The sequence below is a fragment of the Schistocerca cancellata genome, chromosome 5 (assembly GCF_023864275.1).
Source record: "Schistocerca cancellata isolate TAMUIC-IGC-003103 chromosome 5, iqSchCanc2.1, whole genome shotgun sequence".
NCBI classification, from domain to species: domain Eukaryota; kingdom Metazoa; phylum Arthropoda; class Insecta; order Orthoptera; family Acrididae; genus Schistocerca; species Schistocerca cancellata.
In genome coordinates, this window is record NC_064630.1 from 298,726,801 (window position 1) to 298,754,255 (window position 27,455).

At 38.0% G+C, this 27,455-nt stretch overlaps 1 protein-coding gene across 1 annotated transcript in view; it reads right to left on the reverse strand.

Annotated features, from left to right (window-relative positions):
• Positions 1–13,740: 13,740 nt before the first annotated feature.
• Positions 13,741–27,455, reverse strand: part of LOC126188085 (integrin alpha-4-like) — a 521,321-nt gene continuing 507,606 nt past the window's right edge. Inside the window, exon 23 of the mRNA XM_049929540.1 lies at positions 13,741–17,546. Within this exon, the coding sequence (XP_049785497.1) occupies positions 17,460–17,546 (87 nt within the window). The 3' untranslated portion in view covers positions 13,741–17,459. The remainder of the gene's footprint in view (positions 17,547–27,455) is intronic.

Below are 27,455 nucleotides of genomic sequence, written 5' to 3' on the forward strand. Positions count from 1 at the left end.
CAGCACTCTCATGTAAATACTTAGTGAATTAACATTGTGTAGGTAAGCTGTGTATTTCCTGTAAGATAATGTGTAAGCAAGACAAGCTGGCATCTCCAACCCAATGAATAAAGAAAAATACACTGACAAATAAAGGTCATTGTACCCCTTTCAGCAAAAATTTAGATTTAAGCTGTACAGGTGTATACAAAACACTGTGAGCCTCCATTGCATGCCATTGCACAGTGTGGGGGCAATTGTATAAGTACATAAAGGAAAAGCCCCAACACGCTACAATAAACACTAGCGTGGCCACTGTAATTGTCGGCAAAGAACAAGCTGGCTGTGGGAGCCTGTCTCAGCTGTGCTCCTCCATGGAAGAACCCAGTACAGGGTGACACTTCACTTAGTATTGCAGTGTGGATGGTTTCAGTCAGCACACGTTTCTTCAGTTTGTAGGAATTGTGGTGTCAGTGCTGTTTACCTTTGTTATTTGTTCGTGTTATGAAGGACATTCACAGATTCAATGGCTGTTTGCACAAAATGATACAGTCTAGCGATCTACCATCATAAGCCTTTAAAACTGAATGGGAATCACAGCAGAAAGGGATGATAATTCTCAATATCTATTATGCAGCCAAATAATTGACAGGTACTGCAAATCTGTTATGAAATGACATTACAACACCATGCAAAAAGCATTCAAAGAATTAGCCAACAATAAAAGAGCAAAAAATTACAACATATGACAAATATGGTACACTGTTGTAGATGTCAAGAAGCACTCTGATCTTGATTTCCAGGCACTAAGGACAGGAAGAAATTGGTGGTATGAACAATGAAATTTCTGAAGTCACACACATTATTCCACTATCAGTTGTAACAGTTTTCAATAAAACTGAACAAAGAGAATGGAAACTTTATACACACAATCAAAAACGTTTTGCATCACCCCAGTTCCTCCTGAGATAGATGTTGATTGTGGATATTGTATCACAGACACAGTCCCTTTGACTGCTCAGAGATGTCACTAAACCTGCCCAAAGATGTAAATTACCATGCATGAGCAGCACCTGTTAGACAGAGGAGGTCCGACAGCTGACTGGTTCCAGTCATTCCACCAGAAAGGAGGTACATGGCTCAGGTTGCCTTGACATCATGGGCACAGTACAGATGGGCCCAGCAACATGCCGAATGGATTGCTCAGGATTGGCATCACATTCTCTTCACCGATGAGTGTCACATATGCCTTCATCCAGACAATCGTCGAAGATGTGTTTGGAGGCTACCCGGTCAGGCCTAATTCCTCAGACACACTGTCCAGTGAGTGCAGTAAGGTGGAGGTTTCCTGCTGTTTTGGTGTGGCATTATGTGGGGCCAACATACGCCACTGTTCATCTTGGAAGGCATAGTAATGGCTGTACAATATGTGAATGCTACCCTCCGACCAATACTGCAAACATACTCGTGGCATATTGGCAAGGCATTCATCTTCATGGATGACAATTCAAAACCCAGTCATACAAATCTTGTGAATAACTTCCTTCAGGATAATAACATTGCTTGATTAGAGTGGCCAGAATGTTCTCCAGACATGAAGCATATCGAACATGCCTGAGATAGATTGAAAACGGTTGTTTATGGACAACGTGACCCACCAATCACTCTGAGGGATCTATGCCAAATCGCCACTGAGGAGTGGGACAATCTGGACAAACAGTGCCTTGATGAACTTGTGGATAGTATGCCACAACGAATACAGGCATGCATCAATGCAAGGGGACTTGCTACTGGGTATTAGAGGTACCAGTGTGTACAGAAATCTGGGCCACCACCTATGAAGATCTCACTGTATGGTGGTGCAACATGCAATGTGTGGTTTTCATGAGCAATAAAAAGGGCCGAAATTATGTTTATGTTGATCTCTATTCCAATTTTCTGTACAGGTTCCAGAACTCTCGGAACTGAGGCGATCTAAAACTATTTTTTATGTATGTATATTACTGCAAAGTATATTAGTTAAGAGAAGGGGCATGCCTCAAATGAATTTTGATTTAAAACCTGTTATGTTGAACTTATAAGGAGAAACAAGAACATGAATGAATATCAGGACATATGGCATGGATTGCAAATGTTGGATTTTAAATGGGTCTGACTGTGCACAGCCCACAGTACCACACTGCAAGGTGAGAAACAACTTATTTCTGATTTTATGGGAATGCACTGAAATCATATTATAGAAGGAATAAAGTCTGGCAAGTAGAGTTGAGTAATAATTCATTGTGGCTTTGAAAGATATGGAAGGATAGTTTTCTAAACATTGTTAGAAGACTACAACTTTTACATCTGCTTTCAAGCAGTTTTCAAAACTGTTTGCCCCTTCAGTTGAAAGTTCTTCTGTGCATTTGCAGATGTAATTGATTATTAGGCAGTGTAGTTCCCATTTTAAAGACAAATCCTTTTATGTTAAAAGTGTCCGAGATTGTGAAAATACTACAACATTTTCCTTTATGAAACTATATAAGTCATGATTAGGTGGCAACATGAGAACAAAAATCTGTGGAACTGTCTGTGTCTGCCCACATGCCATCCATCTGTACCAGATAAAAATTATATTATGTCTTAAGCGCACCAAAAATAATGAAATAATACTGAAAATTTGTTTTGTTTGTGATCATTGTTATTGATGAATATGAAGTAGGAAATCAAATCACCTACAGTGTGACGACATTGCCATCTAAATATGGTGCATTCACAGTTTCCCCCTCCTGCTCTTTTGGACATGTCCGAAAGAACAGATGCCATTGGTGATCTTGCAGCTCTCAAATAATGAAATCCAGACCATTATCTGCTTACAGGTGCTGATAAATATCAATGGGGACGGTTGAAAATGTGTGCCCCCACCATGACTTGAACCCAGGGTCTCCTTCTTACATGGCAGACTCTCCGCTTTTTTTTTTTTTTAATTATCAAAATGACTTGGTATTATCATGAAACTTCAGTAGACCCTAGTCAAACCATCATGTAATATAAGCTGGAAATGGGAGAAAAATTAATTAGATAACAATAACAGCAAAAGGAGAAAGGAAAAAAATTTGAGAACACAGCCGAAAAATCACCACCAAGCCATCATCATATGTAGAAACAATTTTTTTATAGTTTTTTTAATATTTTATAGAGAATCAAAAAGCAGATTATACCCTAAATAGCAAACCAAGAAAAATTCCAATATGATTTCAAGGATTGTATATGCTCATGTGTATGCATATTGCACTTAGATTTCACAATAGAACTGGAGTGATACTGATTCAAAACACTAAACAAAACAAGAAAGTAAACTGGGAAAGAACAAACTGAAGTGAATCATATGGGAAATATAAATAACAAGGACAACACCTATCATCAAAGAAATGAAGTTAAAAAACACCCTGCCGACGGAAAACATGATTCAAAATGTTGGCAAAGAGGTTTCAATATTGAGGCATTTGCAAGCATGTCGAGTAGGCCATGATCATGTACTGTATGGAGCTCATGTCATCTTCCCCCTTGCCTTCTGTGACATAATAAACAAATTGTCCCAGTAACCACATAACGGTATGGGTTTTCGACCATGGGAAGAAGAAAGAATCTGGTCACAATACAATGTCCGTAGTGTAAAATGTCGCAGAAGATTGAGTAAGGAAGGTCAATTACCTCCTAATCCAAGACCTAGATGCCATATGACCTCCACAAATAAAACAAAGATGTATCGTATTTATAGATCTACAACAACAACATAAATCCATGTCGCTAAACCCAATACAGATAAGTCACTCATTCACTGGAAACAAGTTATTTGATACTTTATACCAAGAGGATGCTATGCACATCGGCAATATTGGAAGACTGATATTGCACCAATCTGTTGCCCAGTTTGTTGCAGCAGTCCTCTTTCAATGAGTTTGGGCAAGGGACTGCTTTCCAATGTGTCTGTAGGAATTTCATGGTGAGGATGGGACTCCATAACGTGTCAGCCACTAAATAGCTCACCACAAGATAGATGTCACAAATATGTTTTAACTTGTAATTTGTGCAACCAACATCTATAGGCGGTTCAGGACTAGTAGGATGGACACAGAGAAATAAATGAGATGTGTGAGTTTCTTGAGTTATCATCAAAACAGTTCATCACACATATAGCATCTGCATCTTCCTTCCTTTCCATAAGAAACAACCAGACAGTTGCTGTAGTTTCTTTGTCATCATCGAAGGAAGCATAAGTGTCCAGTATTTGGACTTTCTCAAGCAGAATAAGAGAATGTCTTTCAAGTTCTAATATCATTCCCTGAATTTTCTCTGTAACAGACTTCCAGTTGAGCATCGCCACTTTGAGTTGACAACGATCATTGATGATACCAAGAGACGTATGCCGATCCACCACAGCAGCCCTTGGAACAACAGCATCATCAAAGCCTTGCAAAGTGAGAAGCCTGCATTTACCTTCATTAAGTAGTACACCTGAACTCTGACAATAATTATTGATTGCGGCCTGCAGTCGAGGTATGTCCACAGAATTGTGAAGTAGGAGCATCAAGTCATTCGCATATGCACGAACAGCTATAGTCCCTCCGAGAAGCGTCCAACCTTTCATGTCTTATCAAAGTCTAGGATAGCAAGGGCACAAGGGACAGATGTTGCAGCAGCAACCAAAACCACATCACGACACTCGACTACAGGCATAAGAATGGTATGACCAAGTATGCAGCTTTGATGTTTTGCATCAATCGTCTCCATTAGAGCTGACATCCTACTATTAATTGCCCTCACCACAGTCTTATGATCAAAGTTCAGCAAAGTAATTGGGCAATAGCTATCAGGGGAAGCCGGTCCAGGGCATTCTGGGATTAAAACAATTTTTCCAACTTTGAACAAGGTCAGCACTGCTCTATCCTGTAACACTTAATTCAAAAGACACTTAAATGTAGCACCCAACAGTGGCCAAAAGCACACATAAAATTCCTTGAGGAGTTCATCCAGACCCTGAGACTTTTGAGAAGGCGATCCCACAAAAGTTTGTAAACTCACTCAGGCCGAAATGAGCTAAGAACATTTCATTATGTTCAGGTGTAATTACTGTATCCAAGATTCTGACTAGTAGGTCATAAGACATTGCACTAAACTCATCGATGTCATAGATGCCTACAAAGTATTGGTGTAAGACATGCACTATATCAGCTTGCTCTGACATGATATGCACATTATTTTTCATGAGAGAATGAATACAATCACATCGGCAATGGGTCTGATGCCGAAGCAAATGATACAAGGAAGTCAGTTCTTCTGTCACCAATGATTGTGGCTTGGATTGCATTTTCAATCCTTCCTCTTGTATTCTTTTCAAGATCAACAATTTTGCCTTAACATTCACTAGTCACAGAGGGGCGTGATCCACAGCATCATAAAGTTCACGCAGGATGGAATAGTAATATTCTTAAGTTCTTTGAAACCTCATTCTTTGGCAGCACAGAAAAGTATCAAAGTTTGCCTGAGCCTCAGTTTTACCAACTGCGTCCACCAGTCAAGAATGGAAGAGCATTTCCATGTGGACCGTAGAGTATGCTCCCATATGGCTCACATCACATCATTGAGAGAGGGGTCAGCAAGGTGAGAAATGTTTAACATCAACAGAGTGCAAAACAATTTGACTGGTTGCTGTTCTAGATTGAGGGTTGTAGTCACAGCACAGTGATCTGTAAAGGAAGCTGGGATGACTTCAACATGAATGCAGTTGTGCAGGCGGTCTGATAAGTAAAACATATCTAACTGGCTACTAGAAGTTAAAGTAAAGTGAATAAATTTAAGTAACGTTGGGTATTTACATACCCAGATGTATTGCAGGCATAATGAGCCAACCAATGCTTGTAATTCATGATGGAAGTTAAAATTTGGTAATTGATCTGCGGGACATAACACACAGTTAAAATCACCACCCAACAGAATACTCAGAGAACTCTTACGAAACAGATAAACAATATCCTCTTTATAAAAACGGAAATGATCCACTGCATGACCAGTGCCAAGGAACATATAAAAGAACCAAAGTAAAATTAAAAAGTTGACAACCTATGCCCCTGCCAGAATCCAACATTTCCACCTCAGAAATAGGAATGCCTTTGCGAAAGAATAAGGTGGTCCCCAAAGAATATTTGTGTGCTACATTAAAGATCACTCAAAAACCAGGCAAGGAGAAATGCATAAATGTCACCTCGTGTAAGAATACTATGTCCACACATGAATCATAAGTGAACTGATGCAGCAAAGCCAGTTTTGATTCAATGCATTTAATGTTTAAGGAAAGGAATGTGTAGGCTTGGGTCATTAATTACAGCTATATGTGGATATACAGAATGTCTGAACAGAATTAGGTAGACAGCTGAGAGCCAAGGTCCACTGTGGAATCCACAGAGGAATCAGACATCGGGTGGACCAGAACCCCCATCATCACAACATTTTTCTTAGATGACATCACACAGTCAGGTTGGATACACTGTTTCTGTGGCTATGTGGCATGGTGGCCTCTGCAGACGGATGTGTGGGAGGGGTCAGAGGCACAGCTTCATGCCCCTCAGAACTAGGGTCATGTAATGCAGTTCCAGTCACTAAGGTGAAAGAATTCTGCCAATGCAACAGGTGATACTGGATTGCTAATTTCATTCTCCTCAGGAGATGCTGAAGTCGGCAAATTCAGAAAACTCTTGGTGGCTGAAGACAAAGGAGCAGAAGGACACTGCATCATCTCAGACTGTAATGGAGGACACAAAGATGAAGGGGGGGGGGGGGGGGGGGGGAATGCACTCCCTCTCTGAAGGAGCCACTTTGCAAGCAGTTAGGATACTAGAGATATCTTCTTCGCCACTCACCTTACCACGGACGGGAGGTATTGTAGCATTGAGGAAAGCAACAGACGCAAATGATGCAGAGGAAGTTGGTGCAGAAAGCACAACCAAGTCCTCACTATTACCATCCTGAGTGTGATGTTGCTTGTCTGTCACTGTTACAGGGTCTATCTCAGGGGCAACAGGATTTGGAACCTATCGTGGTGGAAGTAAAAGCGGGAATTCATTAACATGATTATCAGAATTCACTTTTTGTTCATTATGATCCAAATCAGAAGTAGGTCTGACGGCGGGAGTGGAAGGAACAAGATCAGCAACCATCAATTTGTGATGCTGCACTTATGATGGCCTTACTACAGAAACCCTCCATGGACAAATAGACTGAATGTGTCCACTTTCATTACCTAGGAAGCAGGTTCCCTCTTGACCAGTATACATGACATGGATGCGGTAACCACACACTTGTAAATGTGATAGAATATTGCATTTGATATGCATTTCCCCGAAATGAATTCCACTGTAATACTGTAATCTGTGTTGAGTAGACCAGCGTTCATGATGGATATTTTTCACATTACCATAATGAGTCAATATCTCATTTAGAAAGTTGTCATCAACCTCTAGCAGGAGGTTGAAGACTTGAACATTGGTATATTTGATTTCGCGCATCTGTGAGTGACACCATACTAACGGAATTATTGTGATGCTTAAATGGGACTTGAAAACCATGTCGTGACAGTAATCATTCAATGTGAAGGAGATCCATAAATTTCATGTAATACACATACTCATCTGCATCAACATAAGCAGTGTGGACCTGATAAGAGTTCACATGAATTATATCAACAAGCCAATTGTGGATTTCTAGAGACCCAGGCTGCATGTGTTGCATTGTTTTATTGAAAGTATAGCCCACAGTACCTTTTCATGGAATACACGTGGAAACCATTGTAGCAATAGCAGAGCAGCCAATGTCACTACAAGAAGATGAACACAAACAGACAGTAAGGCAGAGCAGAGGTGCTACAACTCACTTGGCAGCCAGAACAACACTAATGAGGAAAATTTCACACTCAAAGTGGAACTGCCATCAAGGACACAAAGGACAGTGTGATTGCAGGGATCTCTGGCACACTCCCCATGAAACCCACATTTCCAACTTACTATCCACACACTACATACATAGTGTCCCTGCCCACTCACAGGGAGCTTGTCAGAGATAAGTCCTCTGTGTCGTTGATGGCTCAGTCGGATAGAGCATTTTCCACGTAAGCAGATCATCCCAGGTTCAAATCCTGGTTGGGGCACGTGTTTTCAACTGCCCCTGTTGATTTTTATTAAGGCCTCTAAGCAGCTAATGATCTGGATTTCACTGTAATTTTATTTTCACAATGCTATGAGCATTTCAAATGCTTCACCATTTTGCAACAACAATGTGTATCTTTAGTTGCATATAACTGAATAAGTTCCTGGATCAACATACTTATCTCCTGATATTCTATTTTCCGTTCAACTTCCTTCTCTCTTTCAAGGATTCTACGCAATACTGCAAATTACAAAACTGCACAACTTCCTCCTTCCCTCTACCATACAGTCTAGCAGATACTTTCTTACATACTTCTACCTTCATATTGTCACAGTTAATGACCTTTCCTTAAGGCTGCACTTTCTGATCTTCATAGACTTTATTTTATTTGCTGGAGATCTATGAGTTTCTTCAAGTGAAGATATTGTTGATTTTTGCAAGCAAACAAGTTCACTGTTTTTATTGTGTGCACAAAATTGCCATCATTTGGACTCTCAAACATCATTGGGTTACACATCTGAAAACATACAGGTTAAGAGTAACTTAATTTTTTTTTAATTAAACAAAATCACTGCTGTGATCACTCATGATTTGTGTTCAGTGTTAGGATGCAATCCATTCTTAAGGAGAGAGGGGTGGCAGAAATCATGAAAAAAAATCACAATTTTTTTATTTACTTATTTGAAATTTGATCAATGCATTCTTCCTGTGATGACGTACAGATGCGAGACATGGACACTGAACTCATTCACGAAAGGGAAACTTAGGACAGCACAGAGAGCCATGGAGAGATCAATGCTGGGCTATACAAGAAAGGACAGGAAAAGGGCAGATGACATCCAGTCTGTGACGAAGGTTAATGACATCTTAGAGAGAGTAGGTTCCTTGAAATGGCAGTGGGCTGGCCACGTCGCAAGAAGAAAAGACAACAGATGGACGAAGCTAGTACTGGAGTGGAGTCTGAGAGAGCACCGGAGGCCTAGAGGAAGACCACCAGACAGATGGGACAAAGACATCAAGAAGATCGCTGGTAACACCTGGAAGAGAACTGCCCAAGGCCGTCCCACTTGGAGAAGACTTCTGAAAGCCTACCTGAATCCACGACTCGAAGAGGCCACAGCATCTAATGATTGAATTGGCTGATGATGATGATGAAATATAATTGAGATTACTATCCCAAATTTTTTCTTTGAAATTCGAACTACAAACAGTATAAAAAAAACTAAAACTGTAAGCAGTGTAATGTGCCATGCTCACTTTTCGAGGTACACAGTGGAGGAAAAGTTTTCTTGCACAATTTTGCCTGTGAACCTGGAAAATATAGCTTTTCTTTTTTTAATTATACGACACAGCACTGTTGTATAGAAGGCTGTGGAACCATTTTATTGCAGGGTGGTATAGAAGGCTATGGAGCTTTGTAAACCACTTTTGTGCTCTTTATTGGAATCTGAGTGAAGCTGGATTTCTTGTGTCTTTCTTTGTGCAAGTTAAATATATTGATTGTTTTTTACAATGCCTAGGCATTACTTTTTGACAAACACTACACCTTTACACGGTCTATTTTCTAATGAATGGTGCAAATTTCTGAGAAATCAAAGAAAGTGGAGAGGCTTACAGCCATAAAAATAACCATCCTCATGAGGATTCAATAGACATTAAACCAACTTTTTGAGGACCGCCTTCAACAAATTGCTAGAGAAATGTCTGTATGGTAAAATACAGAACCCAAATGAAAGTTTCAATGCTCTTATTTGGAAGAGATGTCCAAAGACTGTTTGTTTCCAATTTGGTAGTGAAGATTTCTGCATTTGAAGATGCAGCAGTGTTTAATTACGGGAATGTGGCAAGACTTCACATACTCAGCAAGTTGGGCTTTACACCTGAAATCTTCACTGAGTAGATACTACAGATATCATGAAGGCGGAAATTTCAGTACAGAATATAAAAAGAATTGCTAGGCAAAGGAGAAGAGGAGCTAAAAGACCTGCAGAGGATGATGGGGAAGAGCTGGAATATGGATGTGGGCAGTTCTAGCTAAGGCATGATTAAAAAATTTTTAAAACACTTCATTCAAACTTTAAAATGATTTTTATGCAACTTAAGGTTTTGTCTTTAGGAACACATATTTCAGAAACTACTGGAAGGATTTTGATGAAATTTGGCATGGCAATTTTTTTTAAATTGAAGTAATATTTAAGTGGAACAAAATTTTAATCTAGACATTGTAAGCAGTTTTATGGTTAATAACAAATGGAAAATTTGTCTGTACAAAATGTTCAAATCCAAAAATTACAGAAAATACTAAAAATAATTTACCAAAATGTTACTGAACTTAATTGTACATTTATTAGTGTAGATTATTTTACCATAGAAAAAAATTGACAAATTTGCCTGGAAATAATGAAAAAAGTGTACCTTAAAATAATAATGTAACAAAACATTCAAAATTCTCTCACAATATTAAAATTTTATTAAAAATTCTGTATTTGAGGCATATTGGATCCCTTTACAGAAGTGTGCAAAACTTCAGTGAAATTGAAATTGAACAAAAAATGACAGAAGTTTGGTTTTACAAGGATATCAGTGCAAGACTGCCACTGTTTCCACTTAACAATCGGCTTGCTACTTACCCACATGGTTCTCCTGTCTTACAGTTTCATACACTTTTTCTAGCCCACATGATGTGTTGCTACCCCTTCACCTTACTGATCATGATTGTGTTTTTGTGATAAGCACTTTCGTTACATTTACAGTTAACAATAATCAAACATTCTTTTTCCAGTGAATCACCTGCTACATCTGGCCTTTCCCCCATTTTCTCAGAACTCAGCTCATTGGCTGTCATGTGCAAGCATTTAAGTTACTTCAGTGCAGAATGGAGACAAGTCTCTGATTCATCCCATTTCTGAAAAGACCAGGCTGACTACAGTAGTCTGGTATAATTCAAAGAAACATATTTGTCCCATTCTGTCATAGAAATGTGCATATAAGGTCAAATAAAACTATGGTACTCTTAACTCTTTTTCATGATTTTCTTGACTTCTCCCCTTTTTGCAATGACCAATTCAGTTAGTCATGAGATCAGTCCAGTTTGACTTGTTTCACATTTGTTCTTGAATAATGTAAAAATGTCTGGTGTTCTCTTCAGTCAGACAAGCTTAGTCTTAAGTCTTTCAAATTTTGTGTGGGTAATGATTCAAGTTAGGTCTGTAACCTTTTAATATCTGTTAAATTTTGTGTGGCCAGCTAACAATTCCCAAAGATGCATGAAATAGTACCACACAGAATGTTGCTTTTACTCCATGCCACATTTGTTTTGGTATATTGTATAATGGCTTTTACTTTTAATATGCCATAACTACCAACATAAGCCATTCCTATAACATCCTAATTTTGGTATACACACATTCCTTTTGTTAATTAAGGTTTGATTTGATTTTGATTCTACTATAAGTAAGATGTTTAGCTGCCACACATCCATAGCGAGAAAAATTTTTTTGAACAGTGTTTTATACCATAAGTAGTAGGTACAGTGATCCAAATAACATACAAGGCTGAAATATAAATGTTTTGGTTATGTAAATCCTATCAAATCTGCTTGCTGATGTATGTGCTATGATGCCCAAGGTTGCACTGTTGGGATATAACATTATCCACCTATTCTCATGTTTTACCATTCAGTTCCATCTATGATAATGCACTAACCTGAGTAAAAGATGACCCCTTTTTTCAAGAGGCTTCTTGAGAAAAATTATTTTTAATATATTCTGACTAATCAAAATTACAAACTGTTTTACTGACAGAATGTATCTGCTTAAAAAGTTAACATTATACCTACTCTTATGTTTATGCCATTTATTAGTTGTCTTCATTTTGATAAAACAAGGAGAAATAAAACAAACAAAAAACTGTTTTCTTTTCAACAGTTTTCACTTACTAACTCTGTAATGTGTGGAGTCACTATTTTTAATCATCACCATCATCATAAAAAACAACAACAAAACAACAACAACCTAATGGCACAGGTGTGAAATTTATATCTTCGTTCTCACAAATATTAGGCTGTATCTTCCAAATATGTTAAGATTTCTGAGGCTGCAGTTACCATAGGACCTGAGAACACAGCTGTTTTTATCCGAATACATATCAGATTTTGCATCTATATTGACGTGAGAATGTTGCACTGTTACCAGAATGAGATTTTCACTTTGCAGCGGAGTGTGCACGGATAAGAAACTTCCTGTCAGATTAAAGCTGTGTGTCCGACTGAGACTTGAACTCAGGACCTTTGCCTTTCGCAAGCATGTGCTCTACTAACTGAGCTACCCAAGCACGACTCATGCCCCATCCTCAAAGCTTCACTTCTGCCAGTATCTCGTCTCCTACCTTCCAAACTTTGCAGCAGCTTTCCTGCAAACCTAACAGAAATAGCACTCCTGAAAGAAAGGATATTCTGGAGACATGGCTTAGCCACAGCCTGGGGGATGTTTCAAGAATGAGATTTTCACTCTGCAGTAGAGAGTGTGCTGATATGAAACTTCCTGGCAGATTAACATTGTGTGCTGGACTGTTTTGTGGGCAAGTGCTCTAACAACTGAGCTACCCAAGCATGACTCACGCCCCATCCTCACAGCTTCACTTCTGCCAGTACCTCATCTCCTACCCTCCAAACTTTACAAAAGCTCTCCTACGAACCTAGCAGATCTAGCACTGTTATTTTCTTCCAAATATATTGTCTGCCTGCCACTCTCTCATTGGCTGCAAAGAACTGCTTGTAGCAGCTGACACGTCCGCTTTCATTCCAGTCATACGTCACAGTGAGCATACACAACACTTTAGCATGAAACACATTAGTATGCCACTGACCACTATGTATGAATTTTACCGTCTCCTGGAGAGATGAATACTGTTGTTTTATATTTGTCCCATTTTAAAGGCAGTTCAATCCTGAGTACAAATGGATTCAGGAAAGCTGCAATGTAAGCATGGTAGATGTTCTCAAAAAGCTGAAGTATGCAGTATACATTCCTATGTTTGGTTGCCTGCAGTATACCCCTCCCCACACCCAACCAGTTCATGCCCAAGTTGGTACTGATGTTCCCCCTCTAAACCTCCATAGTACTATGCTTGAGCAACAGTGAAACACAAACTGCAATATTTTCTAACAGCAACTAATACACAAGAGCACATTCACAATTCAGTCAGATTCTTGCACTTTTTCTCATCCTATGATTTACTGACTTCTATTAGTATTGTCTCCACAATGGGTTTTGATGCTGTAATTGATTCTTACAATGGTTAGTCAGTTTAATGTGAATGATTTTCTTTGTTAGTAATTTCACTTTGGATTGATTTTCCTTCTTGTTTCATCTGAATGTCACCATTTTGTTCTAGAACTGATTAAAAGCTGGCAATCTTTTACCTGGTATTCTAATATGTGAACAGTGGGCAAATTTCTAATTTGCAACCCACTTAGTAAATCATTACACTCTCTCAAAATCAATAAAATATTGATCTGGGTTCAGAGTCAAGTAATGTTTTTAGAAGGACAACATTTCTGCTTTTGAATGCTACCTTTATTTAAAAATTAGCATTAATGTTTGTTTACTGTATCCAAACATGTTTGAGAAGTCTTATTGCAAACTTGTTCAAATATAACAACAGTCTGTAACATGATAGCTAGAATGTACTGCTATTTCCTCCTGTGTTTTATCAAATTCTACACAGAGCAATAGATTATTGTTGTTGTTAGTTAATTGTTTCTTGCATATCCCTTGCACTAGTGGTGCTTGAGCCATATGTCATGTGACTGTGTGAGCAACTTCGACACTGTATTGAGCACTTTGGCATACAGCTAAATCTTGAACCTGTTCAAACATGAATACCATTTGAACTTACAAATTCTTCAAAATAAATCCCTATGTGACCTCAGTATTTGGAGCTTCATCTGTAAATGAAAGATGCCCCTATATACTCTATTAAACGACATAAAAATGTTACCTTCAGCAGCAATAGTTTAATCTGTGAATACAAGACAAACTTGTATTTTTTGAATGATGAATTAGAGAAAAAAACCTTATCTTATAATTGGGTAAATACAGTATCCAGAAATAATAATTTAAAATCAGTACAATATGCTGGTGCATTTTTAAGGTTAATGATGTTTTTAACAAATCCTTTGTGGCCTCTGTCACATATACATTTACATTTTCATAACAATGGGATCATAATTTCACACTAGAAAAATCTAATTACAATTAATTTTATTTAATAGATTTTATAGATTCTTTAAAATTCTTTGTCTCTCTTTTTATCTATTGACAGTCTGAAGATGATGAACAGTTAATTGACACCATGTGATATGCTACTGTGATTGTGCTGTAATTCTAAAATTAATTTTAATAAGACCTTTTAAAGTCATAAATCGTCCCTATTTATGCAAAAACATGCCCCTTCCATTACATCTGAAAACTACAATGAGAAATTGTCCCAGGGTGTCGGTGGGATAAATAATGCTTATATGGCATAATTTGTTAAGTCAGCTACTTACAATTAGAATATACCATGATAGATTATAGCTAAATCATCTCCCTGAAGAGCTTGAATTGAATAGCACATGTGTGAATCCTATACACGTTTTACAAACAAGAGTTACCTAGTAATCAGCATTTAGAGGCTTCATCATGATTGCTGATTGTTAATTCTCATGGTTATTACATCAGTCACAATCATATCATTGTTGTTACATACTGCCTTTTACAGGAGTAATACACTGCACTAGCTACTATTAACAAGATCACATAATGTGGCATTTAGACATTTAAAGCAAACACACTACACCTCCTAAAGATGTGCACACAGGAACAATCAACAGCAACTGAATTTTAATACTAGGAAAGATTTTATTCTTAAATGAATCAACAATATAAAAGTATTTGTCAGTTTCATATATTCTGGAGCTATTAAGTAGTCCTTATTCGTTTTGTCACTGTGCTAGGGTAAGCATCCTGATCAAATGTTAGTTGGAAAAGAATCTTCAGGAATATGAACTCACACAATTTACATTACCAATACAGCTATAGAAATATTTTCCATTTATGGAAGTAGGTTCCTTTCAAACTTATGTATCTCAGTTATTAGAGATTGTACATATTTAAATATATATTTTTTACTATTTGATATTTTATAACTCTATGTTGATTATATGTAATACAAATGTGCTACAAATTGTGTCATTTGAGATGAGATACTAAAATAAAATTTACTACATGTAGGTCAAATATATTTTATGGTATATATAGTTAGTTGCCCCCTCCACCTGAATAATCACTTATCACCTAATTACCATGACAAACTTACAATCATTTGTGACTTTTTTGTTACAGATGTATGTTTTTTCATCAATTCACTGTATTTAACATGCTGTTTCTCTGAACATTTCCGACCAGTTTTCTCTTTCTGGTATTAATCATGGGAGGTTACAACAACGTTTTCTACCTTCTTCAAGAACAAATCATTTGATAATATTCTGCTCAAAATTGCTTCAGGACTGACAGCTGTGAAGTAAGGAGAGAGATGAGGCTCACAAGGAAGACATGGTACACCTTCAGCCATCCCAATGGACCTGTAGCCAGAACAACCACCAGCTATTGCTAGACCTTAACTGCCCCATCATGACATTTTCCGCTTGCACTTTGCTGCAGATTTAGGCAGATTGATATTCAGTGGTATTGTAAGTTGGGGTCTGAGATTTCATTTGTTTCAAATTGTTGAACTTGAAGAGTTATTATTTTATCAGTTATTACTGTTATTAGTTGTGTATTGAGTGATGCTGAACAATATCAGAAGGAAATTCATCATACGTTATTTCATGAAAATGTTTTATGTCACTCTCTTGGCCAGAGGATTGGCATACCATGTCAGTTGAGAGGAATGGTTTATGTGTTACATGCCTACACTATCACCAACTGTTGTTGCTAATGTTCCCAAAAAAATCTATTGTGCTGACAATATGTCTACCATTTCAGTTCAGAAAGAGGAGATGACTGTCCCCAGTACCAAAATGTCAAAATTAGTATCAAATTTTAAATAATGGAGCTTATTGATCTAATATCTCTCCAAAAACCATAGTTTCCCATACATGACATTCACACTCTGAGAATACCATACAGGCAAAAAGTCATTAGGATGTCAATGTGGCACTGCCTTTTAGACCCAACAGAACTGACACGGAACCAAATCAAATAGCAAAATTACATTTCCATAAACTTTGAACATTAATAAAAAAAACATTATCAAAAACTAAATCTGAATAAAGTTCTTCTGAGTAACAGTTGTAATCACACAATGAAAACCTATTAATTGTTTGCCTCATAATTTTTGCAATAATGAGGTGGAGTATTTTGTTATCATTATTGTTCTTGTTTTTCAAACCATTAAGTTCCTTTGGCTTGACTGACAGGCAGAACTTTTTTATTGTTTCAGATAAGTAGAAGGTTGATCAGAAAACAAAATAGCAGGTTCATTATAAACCAAGCAATCCGTTTCTTGCAATGAAACCAGAAAGGTGACCATTAAGTGAGTGCACCATCATGCATCATATGTCTCAAATTATTTCATGTTAGAGATCTCTGAAAGAGTTCCAATTTCAAGCAAATGAAAATATAATGTATTTCATATGATTTCTTTTGAATGGTTTTTTCACCTAAAGTCAATAACAAAAGGTTTTTTACATATAAAAAATTCAGTAACATCATCAGGAAATAAATTTTCATAAACTTTTTGTATATCATCTTAAAAATTTGTTGCCACAAGAAGACTAAAATAGAAAGATAATACTGCTCTTGCAGAATACACTGATGCCAGTACAGTCTTTGTAAAGTGAATTGCTTATGTGTCTGAGCAAGTTTAATGAAATGCAAGCATACGTATGTTCCATGCAAGATGCAGCGACTCATTTCCACATCTCCATGTATTCATGCCAGACTGTTGATCCTTAAGTAATTTTGATCAGACTTTAGCTGCATTTACTCATATTTGTAGTTTAAATAACAGAAAATGCTGATTTCTTTATAAAGAAATATTCAGCTATGGATTTTGTTTCTGTGTATCTGTGACACACACTGAAAAAATTTTAAACTGAGATTTGTACTGTCACAGTGAACAGAAAGATATACCAATAATTCCTTAAAATAATACAATGAACAGTGTGTTTAAATATACAATTATTAAGTTTTGCTATTATAAAATCTTGTGGTACAGAAATGTCTTAGTTGCCCATAGATGTCCTTAAATACTTTCTATTCATTTGCAGTTTCACCTACTGCTTCCTTCTGCAGAGATCCTTGAAGCAGCAGTTCCTTCTTTCTTCTTCTAAAGAATCCAGCCTGTAGAAAATATTCATTGTATAAGGAAAAAAAAACAAGGAAATAACAGTTTGAGTTGATCACAGCTGAAACAAATTTCATTATTACTTGGTATGTTTTCCAGTATAAATTATTATGTATCCTTGCACAGACAGAAAAAGAGAGAGATAGTACACCTGCATGCAGTAAATTTTGGAGGTTGGTATGGGATCAGGAGTAGCATAGATTGATGCCAAGAGGACCACAGGATCACAGAGCATGTTGTAATACCATTTCCCATCCACCTGGTTTGTAAGATCAAAAGTACAAGTTGTACACACTATTCTATGCAATTCTTAAGTATGCACTTACCAACTACTCAGTGATGAAACTACACTCATACTCATAAATTAAGGATAATTGCAGAATGTGGTGCCACACAACGTCGCACTACACAGAACTGGCGCTACTAATGTAGGCACATAGGGAACACACATTACTCAGATCTGTAAGTTCATGGTATTGGTAATAAGTTGAGAAAACCATACCAAAACACATGTGCTACAAAATGTCATTGTTTTCTGTGCATTTACCCCAACATCAATATGGGATATGATCACCATACACACAACGGGTTGGTATACTCTGGATCAGGTGGTCGAGCAGCTGCTGGGGTATAGCCTCCCATTCTTGCACCAGTGCCTGTTGGAGCTCCTGAAGTGTCCTAGGGGTTTGAAGACGTGCAGCGATACATCGACCGAGATCATCCCAGATGTGCTTGATGGGGTTTAGGTCTGGAGAACAGCAGACCACTCCATTCACCTCATATCTTCTGTTTCATGGTACTCCTACATGATGGCAGGTTGGTGGGGCCATGCATTATCATCCATCAGGAGGAAGGTGGGAACCACTGCACCCCTGAAAAGGTGGACATACTCGTGCAAAATGATGTCCTGATACACCTGACCTGTTACAGTTCCTCTGTCAAAGACATGCAGTGGTGTATGTGCACCAATCATAATCCTACCCAACACCATCAAATCACGACCTCCAAATAGGTTCCTTTCAAGTACAGTAAGGGGTTGGTATCTGGTTCCTGGTTCATGCCAGATGAAAACCCGGCAAGAATCACTGTTCAGACTGTATCTGGACTCGTCCCTGAATATAACCTGGGACCACTGTTCCAATGACCATGTACTGTGTTATTAACACCAGGCCTTACGGGCTCTCCTGTGACCAGGGGTCAGTGGAATGCACCTTGCAGGTCTCTGGGCAAACAAACCATGTCTGTTCAGTCATCTGTAGACTGTGTGTCTGGAGACAACTGTTCCAGTGGCTGCAGTAAGCTCCCAAGTAAGGCTACCTACAGAACTCCGTGGCAGTCTGCGGGCACTGATGCTGAGATATCGGTCTTCTTGTGGTGTTGTACACCATGAACATCCCATACTGTAGTGCCTGGACATGTTTCCTGTCTGCTGGAATCACTGCCATAATCTTGAGATCACACATTGTGGCACACGGAGAGCCCGTGCTATGACCTGCTGTGTTTGACCAGCCTCCAGTCGCCCTAGTATTCTACCCCTCATAATGTCATCAATATATGTTCTTCGAACCATTTTCAATGTACAGTCACCGTTAGCATGTCTGAAAACATCTGCACACTTACTCACTGCACCGTACTCTGACATGCACCAACACAGCTCCGCACATGTGGACTGCTGCCAGCGCCACCATGCAACAACCGCAGGTCAAATGCACCGCATCGTCATACCCCAAGGTGATTTAAACCCACAAACCACCCACCAGAGCATTGTTTCACCATGTATCAGCATTAAACTTAATTTATGAGCATGAGTGTAAAATATTTCTATTCCAACCAGGACTTTCTAACTCATCTTTGATGTTTTCCTGGAGACTAAAACTTTGGCCTAACTAGGAAATGATTTCATAATTCTGCTGTAGCATAATTTATTAATAGTGTAGTACAAAAGCTAAAAATTAATTAATGAAATGCCTTCTTTTCAGTCACAAAAATGTAGCAATATCATAGCTGTGACACCTGCAGCAAATAAATGAAATATCCTTGCATATATCTCTTTAAGCTTTTAACCCAACATTATTTATGATATGAAAACATGACCCGGCCAGATAGCCAAGTGCTTTACAACTGTGCTTCTACAATTCAAAGAGGAGCACTGGCCTTCTATCAAATAAGCCCAGTGGATTAGAAATGCCGAATGGTGTTCCAGCAAGCCTGGATGTGGTTTTTAGGTAGTTGTCCATATCCAATTAAATAAATACTGGGCTGGTGCCCATGTCCAGCCTCAGATATATGCTACACAAACACTTCAAACATGTTCTAATACTTGAATGTGTTATTCACACCAAACACAGACAGACATGGTACAGGGAAGGGGCTGGCGGCATTTGGAAGGACATCCGACCACCCATTGTCCCAAACATTGCTTCAACCCATACAACAATGCCAACCCATAAACATGGGACAAAGCAAGGAGGAAGAAGAAGATAGTTTCATGATAATAATGTTATCTTCTTTCTGACTTAAATTCAATGAGCTTCTCCACTACTCATTTGAAAGGGTTGTAGCTACATATTTTGTGCCTAGAAGTATGTCTTGGAATCTGTCACACTTACTTTTATATGTACACAAGAGGATATACTCTAGAATATTTTGCATTATTGTCTTATAGACATTTTGATATACAGATATATAGCACTTTCACGTAGTGCCCACCCTCAACAACTAAAAATTTTGTGTTCACAGTCTTAATTGCATATCCATGCCTCAAAGAATAACTTTGAGGTTAAATGGGTATCAATTTGACACTTTACAGCAAGACAGTTTATGAGTATGAGTAGTAGCCTGATGAAATGCCATACAACACAGATCAATCACTTCATGATTTCACTGCTATCATGGAATATAACAAAATGAAAATCTAACTTACAGTGATTATCTGTGGTCAATAAAATGGTTAATGCCACTCATAAATTATGGGTTTCAGAGGCATTAAGAAAAATTGCAATAGAACTGCACGCAGTCAACTGTGAGGGCAGTGTTAACCAGGCACAGCATAAACAGATACACATGATCAGTTTGGTGCCACATATTCATTACAAACCACAGTACAGACAGTGCAACACTGTGGTTTGTAAAGAAGGTAGACAAAATGACACCTGGATTGAACCTGGGTCCATAGGGTTAGATTCTCTCTACCAACTAATGCCTGATTTGATTGAAACCTGCTGATCAGAACAGGAGAGTGGTCAGGTACTCATACAGATCTCAGGAAGGCAGTCCAGTAGTCTTCACAGGGAGGTGAGTCAGTCATGTTTTAGACTGGTAACATTGGGTCTTGGATGCCTCCTATTGCAATAGAGAGTATGTGGATTTGAGCCTTGAGCCAGTTGTCCGTCCTTACCACCAACGTTTTGGTGACAGATTCATCTTTCTAGATAATAAACAAACAATCCACATTCACCTGCTGAACATTTTCTTACATGGAACAGAAAAAAAAGAGTAGACTGGTCTGCAGACATAAACCAGATTGAGATTTTAGTACACTGTCACAGGAACTCTCCTCTCACACTGAGTGTCCTGGGGGAGGCCTGCCATTGAAGAGTGGACAGGCTTAAGCATCAAAGATATCAAAAATAACCCAAGCACATTACAATGCAATGAGTGGGGCAACATAGTACTGGAGTCTACCCAGCAGCCAATTTTGATGTCATAGATTTGCATTTTTGAAGCAACTGCTTTTATTTTAGTAATTGTTTTGAGTAAAGTTCTCCTTGAATATAGGCCTACACATATTTTACATTTTTGAAGCAACTGATTTTATTTTAGTTATTGTTTTGTTTATATATCATAGTAAAGTTCTCCTTGAATATAGGCCCACACATAGTCATGGAAATGCAGTTGGTGCATAGCTATTTTCAAACAGTTTATATTATTTCTTGTACAAATTGCTAACTCATCATATTTGCTCTTATTTCAGTACTAGGATAAATGGTGTTTGCTAGTGTAACTTATTGAGTTGTTTCTGTGTCAACTCAGTGTTCTGAGGAACACGTCACTTTGATATTCTTCATATCAGCTTTTAGTAGAATGTTAATTTCATAAAACTTATTACACAAGGATTGTGTAGTATACTGATAAATTCTTAGATTAGTTTCATTTTCCACTTAGTAGTTATTTTTAATATTTGCAACACCATATGTCTTTAGTTTGAATTTGGTCACCATCAGCATTGCTTTTCTTTTCTTCTTCCTTGTTCCTGCTCCCATGCCTGCCTATGGTTGTTTGTATTCCCTTGCTTTGTTCTGATAGAGCTGTCTTAAGGGCGAGTGCTGTTAAAACTCTCTTACTGCCTATCTCATGAGCTTCTCCTGTGTTTCCTGCCTTCTAATTAAAAATAATTTCTGCCAAGCACAGAAAAGACTTCTCTAGTTTTACTGAACATATCTTCTCTGCCTTTATTGGTGGTGATGATCAAGCTATTGCAGTTATTATTGCTGCTGTTAATGTTTCAACTGTTACTGGTATCGGTGATGCAGTTGCAATTGATGGGGTTGTCTCTTGTGTCATCACTGGTGCTCTTGGTTTAGTACATAATGTTGGAAATTCTACATCTTCTTCCACAGATGATTCTGCAGAAATTCTTGTTTTATCACAAATGTCTGCTGTTATTGAACCAGCTCTGTCAACTCTTGGTGCTACCGTATTGCATTTCATCTATTTCCGGTACTCTCTGCTTACTGCCTAATGCTTTTGGCTCAGAAGAGGACAAAAACACCATATGTTCTTTCCCTTGTATTACTCTTAGACCTGGTCCATCATCTGCTTTTGCTGGCACTGGTATGATTTAATTTGTTGCTCATGTTTCTTGTCTGCTTCCTGTTGTCAATTGTGGTATTGACAGTTTTCCCATACAGAAAGTTTTGGACACTATTTCCTTCTCTGGATAGCTTTTGGAGGTCACACTATGATTTGTCAGTTGTATGTTGATGCTGTCATGCATAAATGTGTGTATAAACATTTATTTTTTTTTTTTTTGCTTCACTCATTTGTGTTGCAAATTGTGCTACAAACACAAGAAATTGGTAATAAGTGTCAAAAAGTTGAAGACTGTTTCTGATTATTACATTCATATGTTTTGAGTTTCCTATACATTATTTTTGCACTGTCACAACCACCCGTAGTGAATTTCTATAAATGTCACTTGAATTTGCTGTTAATGATTTTAATTTAGGATTGTTACTTTTTCAAATTTCATTATCTTTTAATTTAAGCTGGCAGGGGGTCAGTCATAACAAAGATAAATGTCTTTATACAGGAGTTTTTGCTAATAATTTCAGTTATAATGTCTCCATTACTATGACCAGAAACAATAACTCACATGGCAGTCTCTATCCTGTTCATATTTGACAGTGCTTTACCTTTTCTTTGGGTCACTTGGTATATTATATTTAGTCCAGGGACACTATTCTGAGTAGGGAGAAATCATGTATAGAGTTGTTCAAGGCTCAATCTTAGGTCTACTATTGTTCCTCATATTTGTAAACAATTGTCTGTCTAGTGTAACACTCAGTGAGGAATTAATAAATACAGTGGAAACTTGAAAAGTCTTAGATGTTGGCACTGATAAGAATTTAAAGTGGAAAAAACACATTTTGGAACTCCTAAAACAACTTAGTTCAGCCACATTTGAAGTTATAATCATTGCAAGTCTTGGGGAGAGATAAATCAGGAAACTGAGGTATTTTGCATATTATGAAATCTTCACAGGTTATCAGCTGAGTGGCATTGTCTTCTAGTTGCAACGTTTCAATGGATTGCATATCCATCATCTTCATATTGTAGACACCTGTTTAAAGAGTTGGGCATTCAGATTATTCCTACACAGTATATTTACTCCCTCACAAAGTTTGTTGCACATACTCCACGGCATTGCAAAAGGAACAATGATGTACATAATCACAATACCAGAAGCAAAAGTGACATTCATTACACCTCGTTAAGACCATCTTTAACAATTACTCCTCATTAAGACCATCTTTAACACAAGAAGTAGTGCACAATGCTACAATAAATAATTTTTTATAAACTACCAAAGGATATAAAATGTCTGACATATGTTGTTGTTGTGGTCTTCAGTGCTGAGAATGGTTTGATGCAGCTCTACTCTATCCTGTGCAAGCTTCTTCATCTCCCATCACCTACTGCAACCTACATCCTTCTGAATCTGTCTAGTGTATTGATCACTTGGTCTCCCTCTACACTGCCCTCCAATACTAAATTGGTGATCCCTTGATACCTCGGAACATGTCCTAACAACCGATCCCTTCTTCTAGTCAAGTTGTGCCACAAAATTCTCTTCTACCAAATCCTATTCAGTACTACCTCATTAGTTATATTATCTACCCATCTAATCTTCAGCATTCTTCTGTAATACCACATTTCAAAAGCTTCTATTCTCTTCTTGTCCAAACCATATATCATCCACATTTCACTTCCATACATGGCTATACTCCATACAAATACTTTCAGAAACGACTTCCTGACATTTAAATCTATACTCGATGTTAACAAATTTCTCTTCTTCAGAAACACTTTCCTTGCCATTGCCAGTCTACATTTTATATCCTCTCTACTTCGACCATCATCAGTTATTTTGCTCTCCAAACAGAAAAACTCCTTTACTACTTTAAGTATCTCATTTCCTAATTTAATCCCCTCAGCATCACCCGACTTAATTTGACTACATTCCATTATCCTCGTTTTGCTTTTGTTGATGTTCATCTTATATCCTCCTTTCAAGACACTATCCATTCCGTTGAACTGCTCTTCTAAGTCCTTTGCTGTCTCTGACAGAATTACAATGTCATCGGTGAACCTCAAAGTTTTTATATCTTCCCCATGGATTTTAATATCTACTTTGAATTTTTCTTTTGTTTCCTTCACTGCTTGCTCAATATACAGATTGAATAACATTGGGGAGAGGCTGCAACCCTGTCTCACTCCCTTCCCAACCACTGCTTCCCTTTCATGTCCATCGAATCTTATAACTGCCATCTGGTTTCTGTACAAGTTGTAAATAGCCCTTTGCTCCCTGTATTTTACCCCTGCCACCTTCAGAATTTGAAAGAGAGTATTCCAGTCAACATTGTCAAAAGCTTACTCTAAGTCTACAAATGCTAGAAACATATGTTTGCTTTTCCTTAATCTAGTTTCTAAGATAAGTTGTAGGGTCAGTATTGCCTCATGTGTTCCAATATTTCTACGGAATCCAAACTGATCCTCCCTGAGGTCGGCTTCTACCAGTTTTTCCACTCATCTGTAAAGAATTCACGTTAGTATTTTGCATCTGTGACTTATTAAACAGGTAGTTCGGTAATTTTGTCTACTCCTGAGGCCTTGTTTCGACTCTGGTCTTTCAGTGCTCTGTCAAACTCTTCACGCAGTATCGTATCTCCCATTTCATCTTCATCTACATCCTCTTCCATTTCCATAATATTGTCCTCAAGTACATCGCCCTTGTATAGACCCTCTATATACTCCTTCCACCTTTCTGCTTTCCCTTCTTTGCTTAGAACTGGGTTTCCATCTGAGCTCTTGATGTTCATACAAGTGGTTCTCTTTTCTCCAAAGGTCTCTTTAATTTTCCTGTAGGCAGTATCTATCTTACCACTAGTGAGATAAACCTCTACATCCTTGCATTTGTCCTCTAGCCATCCCTGCTTAGCCATTTTGCACTTCCTGCCGATCTCATTTTTGAGACGTTTGTATTCCTTTTTGCTTGCTTCATGTACTGGATTTTTATATTTTCTCCTTTCATAAATTAAATTCAATATTTCTTCTATTACCCAAGGATTTTTACTAGCCCTCGTCTTTTTACCTACTTGATCCTCTGTTGCCTTCAGTGCTTCATCTCTCAAAGCTACCCATTCTTCTCCTACTGTATTTCTTTCCCCCATTCCTGTCAACTGTTCCCTTATGCTCTCCCTGAAACTCTGTACAACCTCTGGATCTTTCAGTTTATCCAGGTCCCATCTCCTTAAATTGCCACCTTTTTGCAGTTTCTTCAGTTTTAATCTACAGTTCATAACCAATAGATTGTGGTCAGAGTATACATCTGCCCCTGGAAATGTCTTACAATTTAAAACCTGGTTCCTAAATCTCTGTCTTACCATTGTATAATCTATCTGAAACCTGTCAGAGTCTCCAGGCTTCTTCCATGTGTACAACCTTCTTTTGTGATTCTTGAACCAAGTGTTAGCTATGATTAAGTTGTGCTCTGTGCAAAATTCTACCAAGCGGCTTCCTCTCTCATTTCTTAGCACCAATCCATATTCACCTACTACAGATCTTTCTCTCCCTTTTCCTACTACCGAATTCCAGTCACCCATGACTATTAAATTTTCATCTCCCATCACTATCTCAATAATGTCTTTTATTTCCTCATACATTTCTTCATCATCTGCAGAGCTAGTTGATATATAAACTTGTACTACTGTAGTAGGCATGGGCTTCATGTCTATCTTGGCCACAATAAGGCATTCACTATGCTGTTTGTAGTACCTTACCTGCACTCCTTTTTTTTATTCATTATTAAACCGACTCCTGCATTACCCCTATTTGATTTTGTATTTATAACCCTGTATTTGCCTGACCAAATGTCTTGTTCCTCCTGCCACCGAACTTCACTAATTCCTACTATATCTAACTTTAACCTATCCATTTTGTTTTTTAAATTTTCTAACCTACCTGCTCGATTAAGGGATCTGACATTCCACGCTCTGATCAGTAGAACATCAGTTTTCTTTTTCCTGATAACAACGTCCTTCTGAATAGTGCCCACCTGGAGACCCAAATTGGGGGACTATTTTACCTCTGGAATATTTTACCCAAGAGGACGCCATCATCATTTAACCATAAAGTAAAGCTGCATGCCCTCAGGAAAAATTATGGCTGTAGTTTCCCCTTGCTTTCAGCCGTTTGCAGTACCAGCACAGCAAGGCCGTTTCGGTTAGTGTTACAAGGCCAGATCAGTCAATCACCCAGACTGTTGCCCCTGCAACTACTGAAAAGGCTGCTGCCCCTCTTCAGGAACCACATGTTTGTCTGGCCTCTCAACAGATATCCCTCCATTGTGGTTGCACCTTAGTACGGATATCTGTATCACTGAGGTACGCAAGCCTCCCCACCAACGGCAAGGTCCATAGTTCTTTTTGGGGGGGGGGGGTTTGTCTGACATATAGCAAATTTTACTTTGTCTGGCATATAGCAAAGTAAAATTTGAAAACAAACTAAAAAATTTCTCCTTGACAACTCTTTCTATTGTAATATGTAAAATGTGGTGGGCAGGTATTATTAACTCACATCTGTAGATTACTTTTTTTTTAAGTAGCTGTTTTATAGTTGTTATTTGTATGTAAAATAACTTGTTCCATATCATTATGATTTACTGTGCAAATGTCTATGGAACATGAAACTAACTAATTAGAAGATAGAAGTGTAATGCCGTTGACAGGATATACAGAATTTTTATTTTATTCTTTAATTACATGTTTCATTTTCAATGTATTATTACTAGCTGAGAATTCCAGCTTTGGTCAGGTCAGAATATATGGCATGGGAGGAGGCATGAGTACCATTGTAGATATGAGATGCATACAGACATATACCTCATCAAAGAAATTATGAATGCAGTTATCTTGTTAGTAAGATAGTTTGGTTGCAGCAAGTGGCAGTAGGTGTACGTGGTGGGCAAGACATGCTGCTGTCCCAGGCATCTCCAGACATGTATTCAGCCTGAAGTCTTGTTGACTGGAGTGTAAAACAATTACACTAATGAAGAATAAGTGAAATGTTTTTCCTAAGTCAGTGTAGTGTACTGTTCAATTATTCATTTGTAAGTTATGAGTATT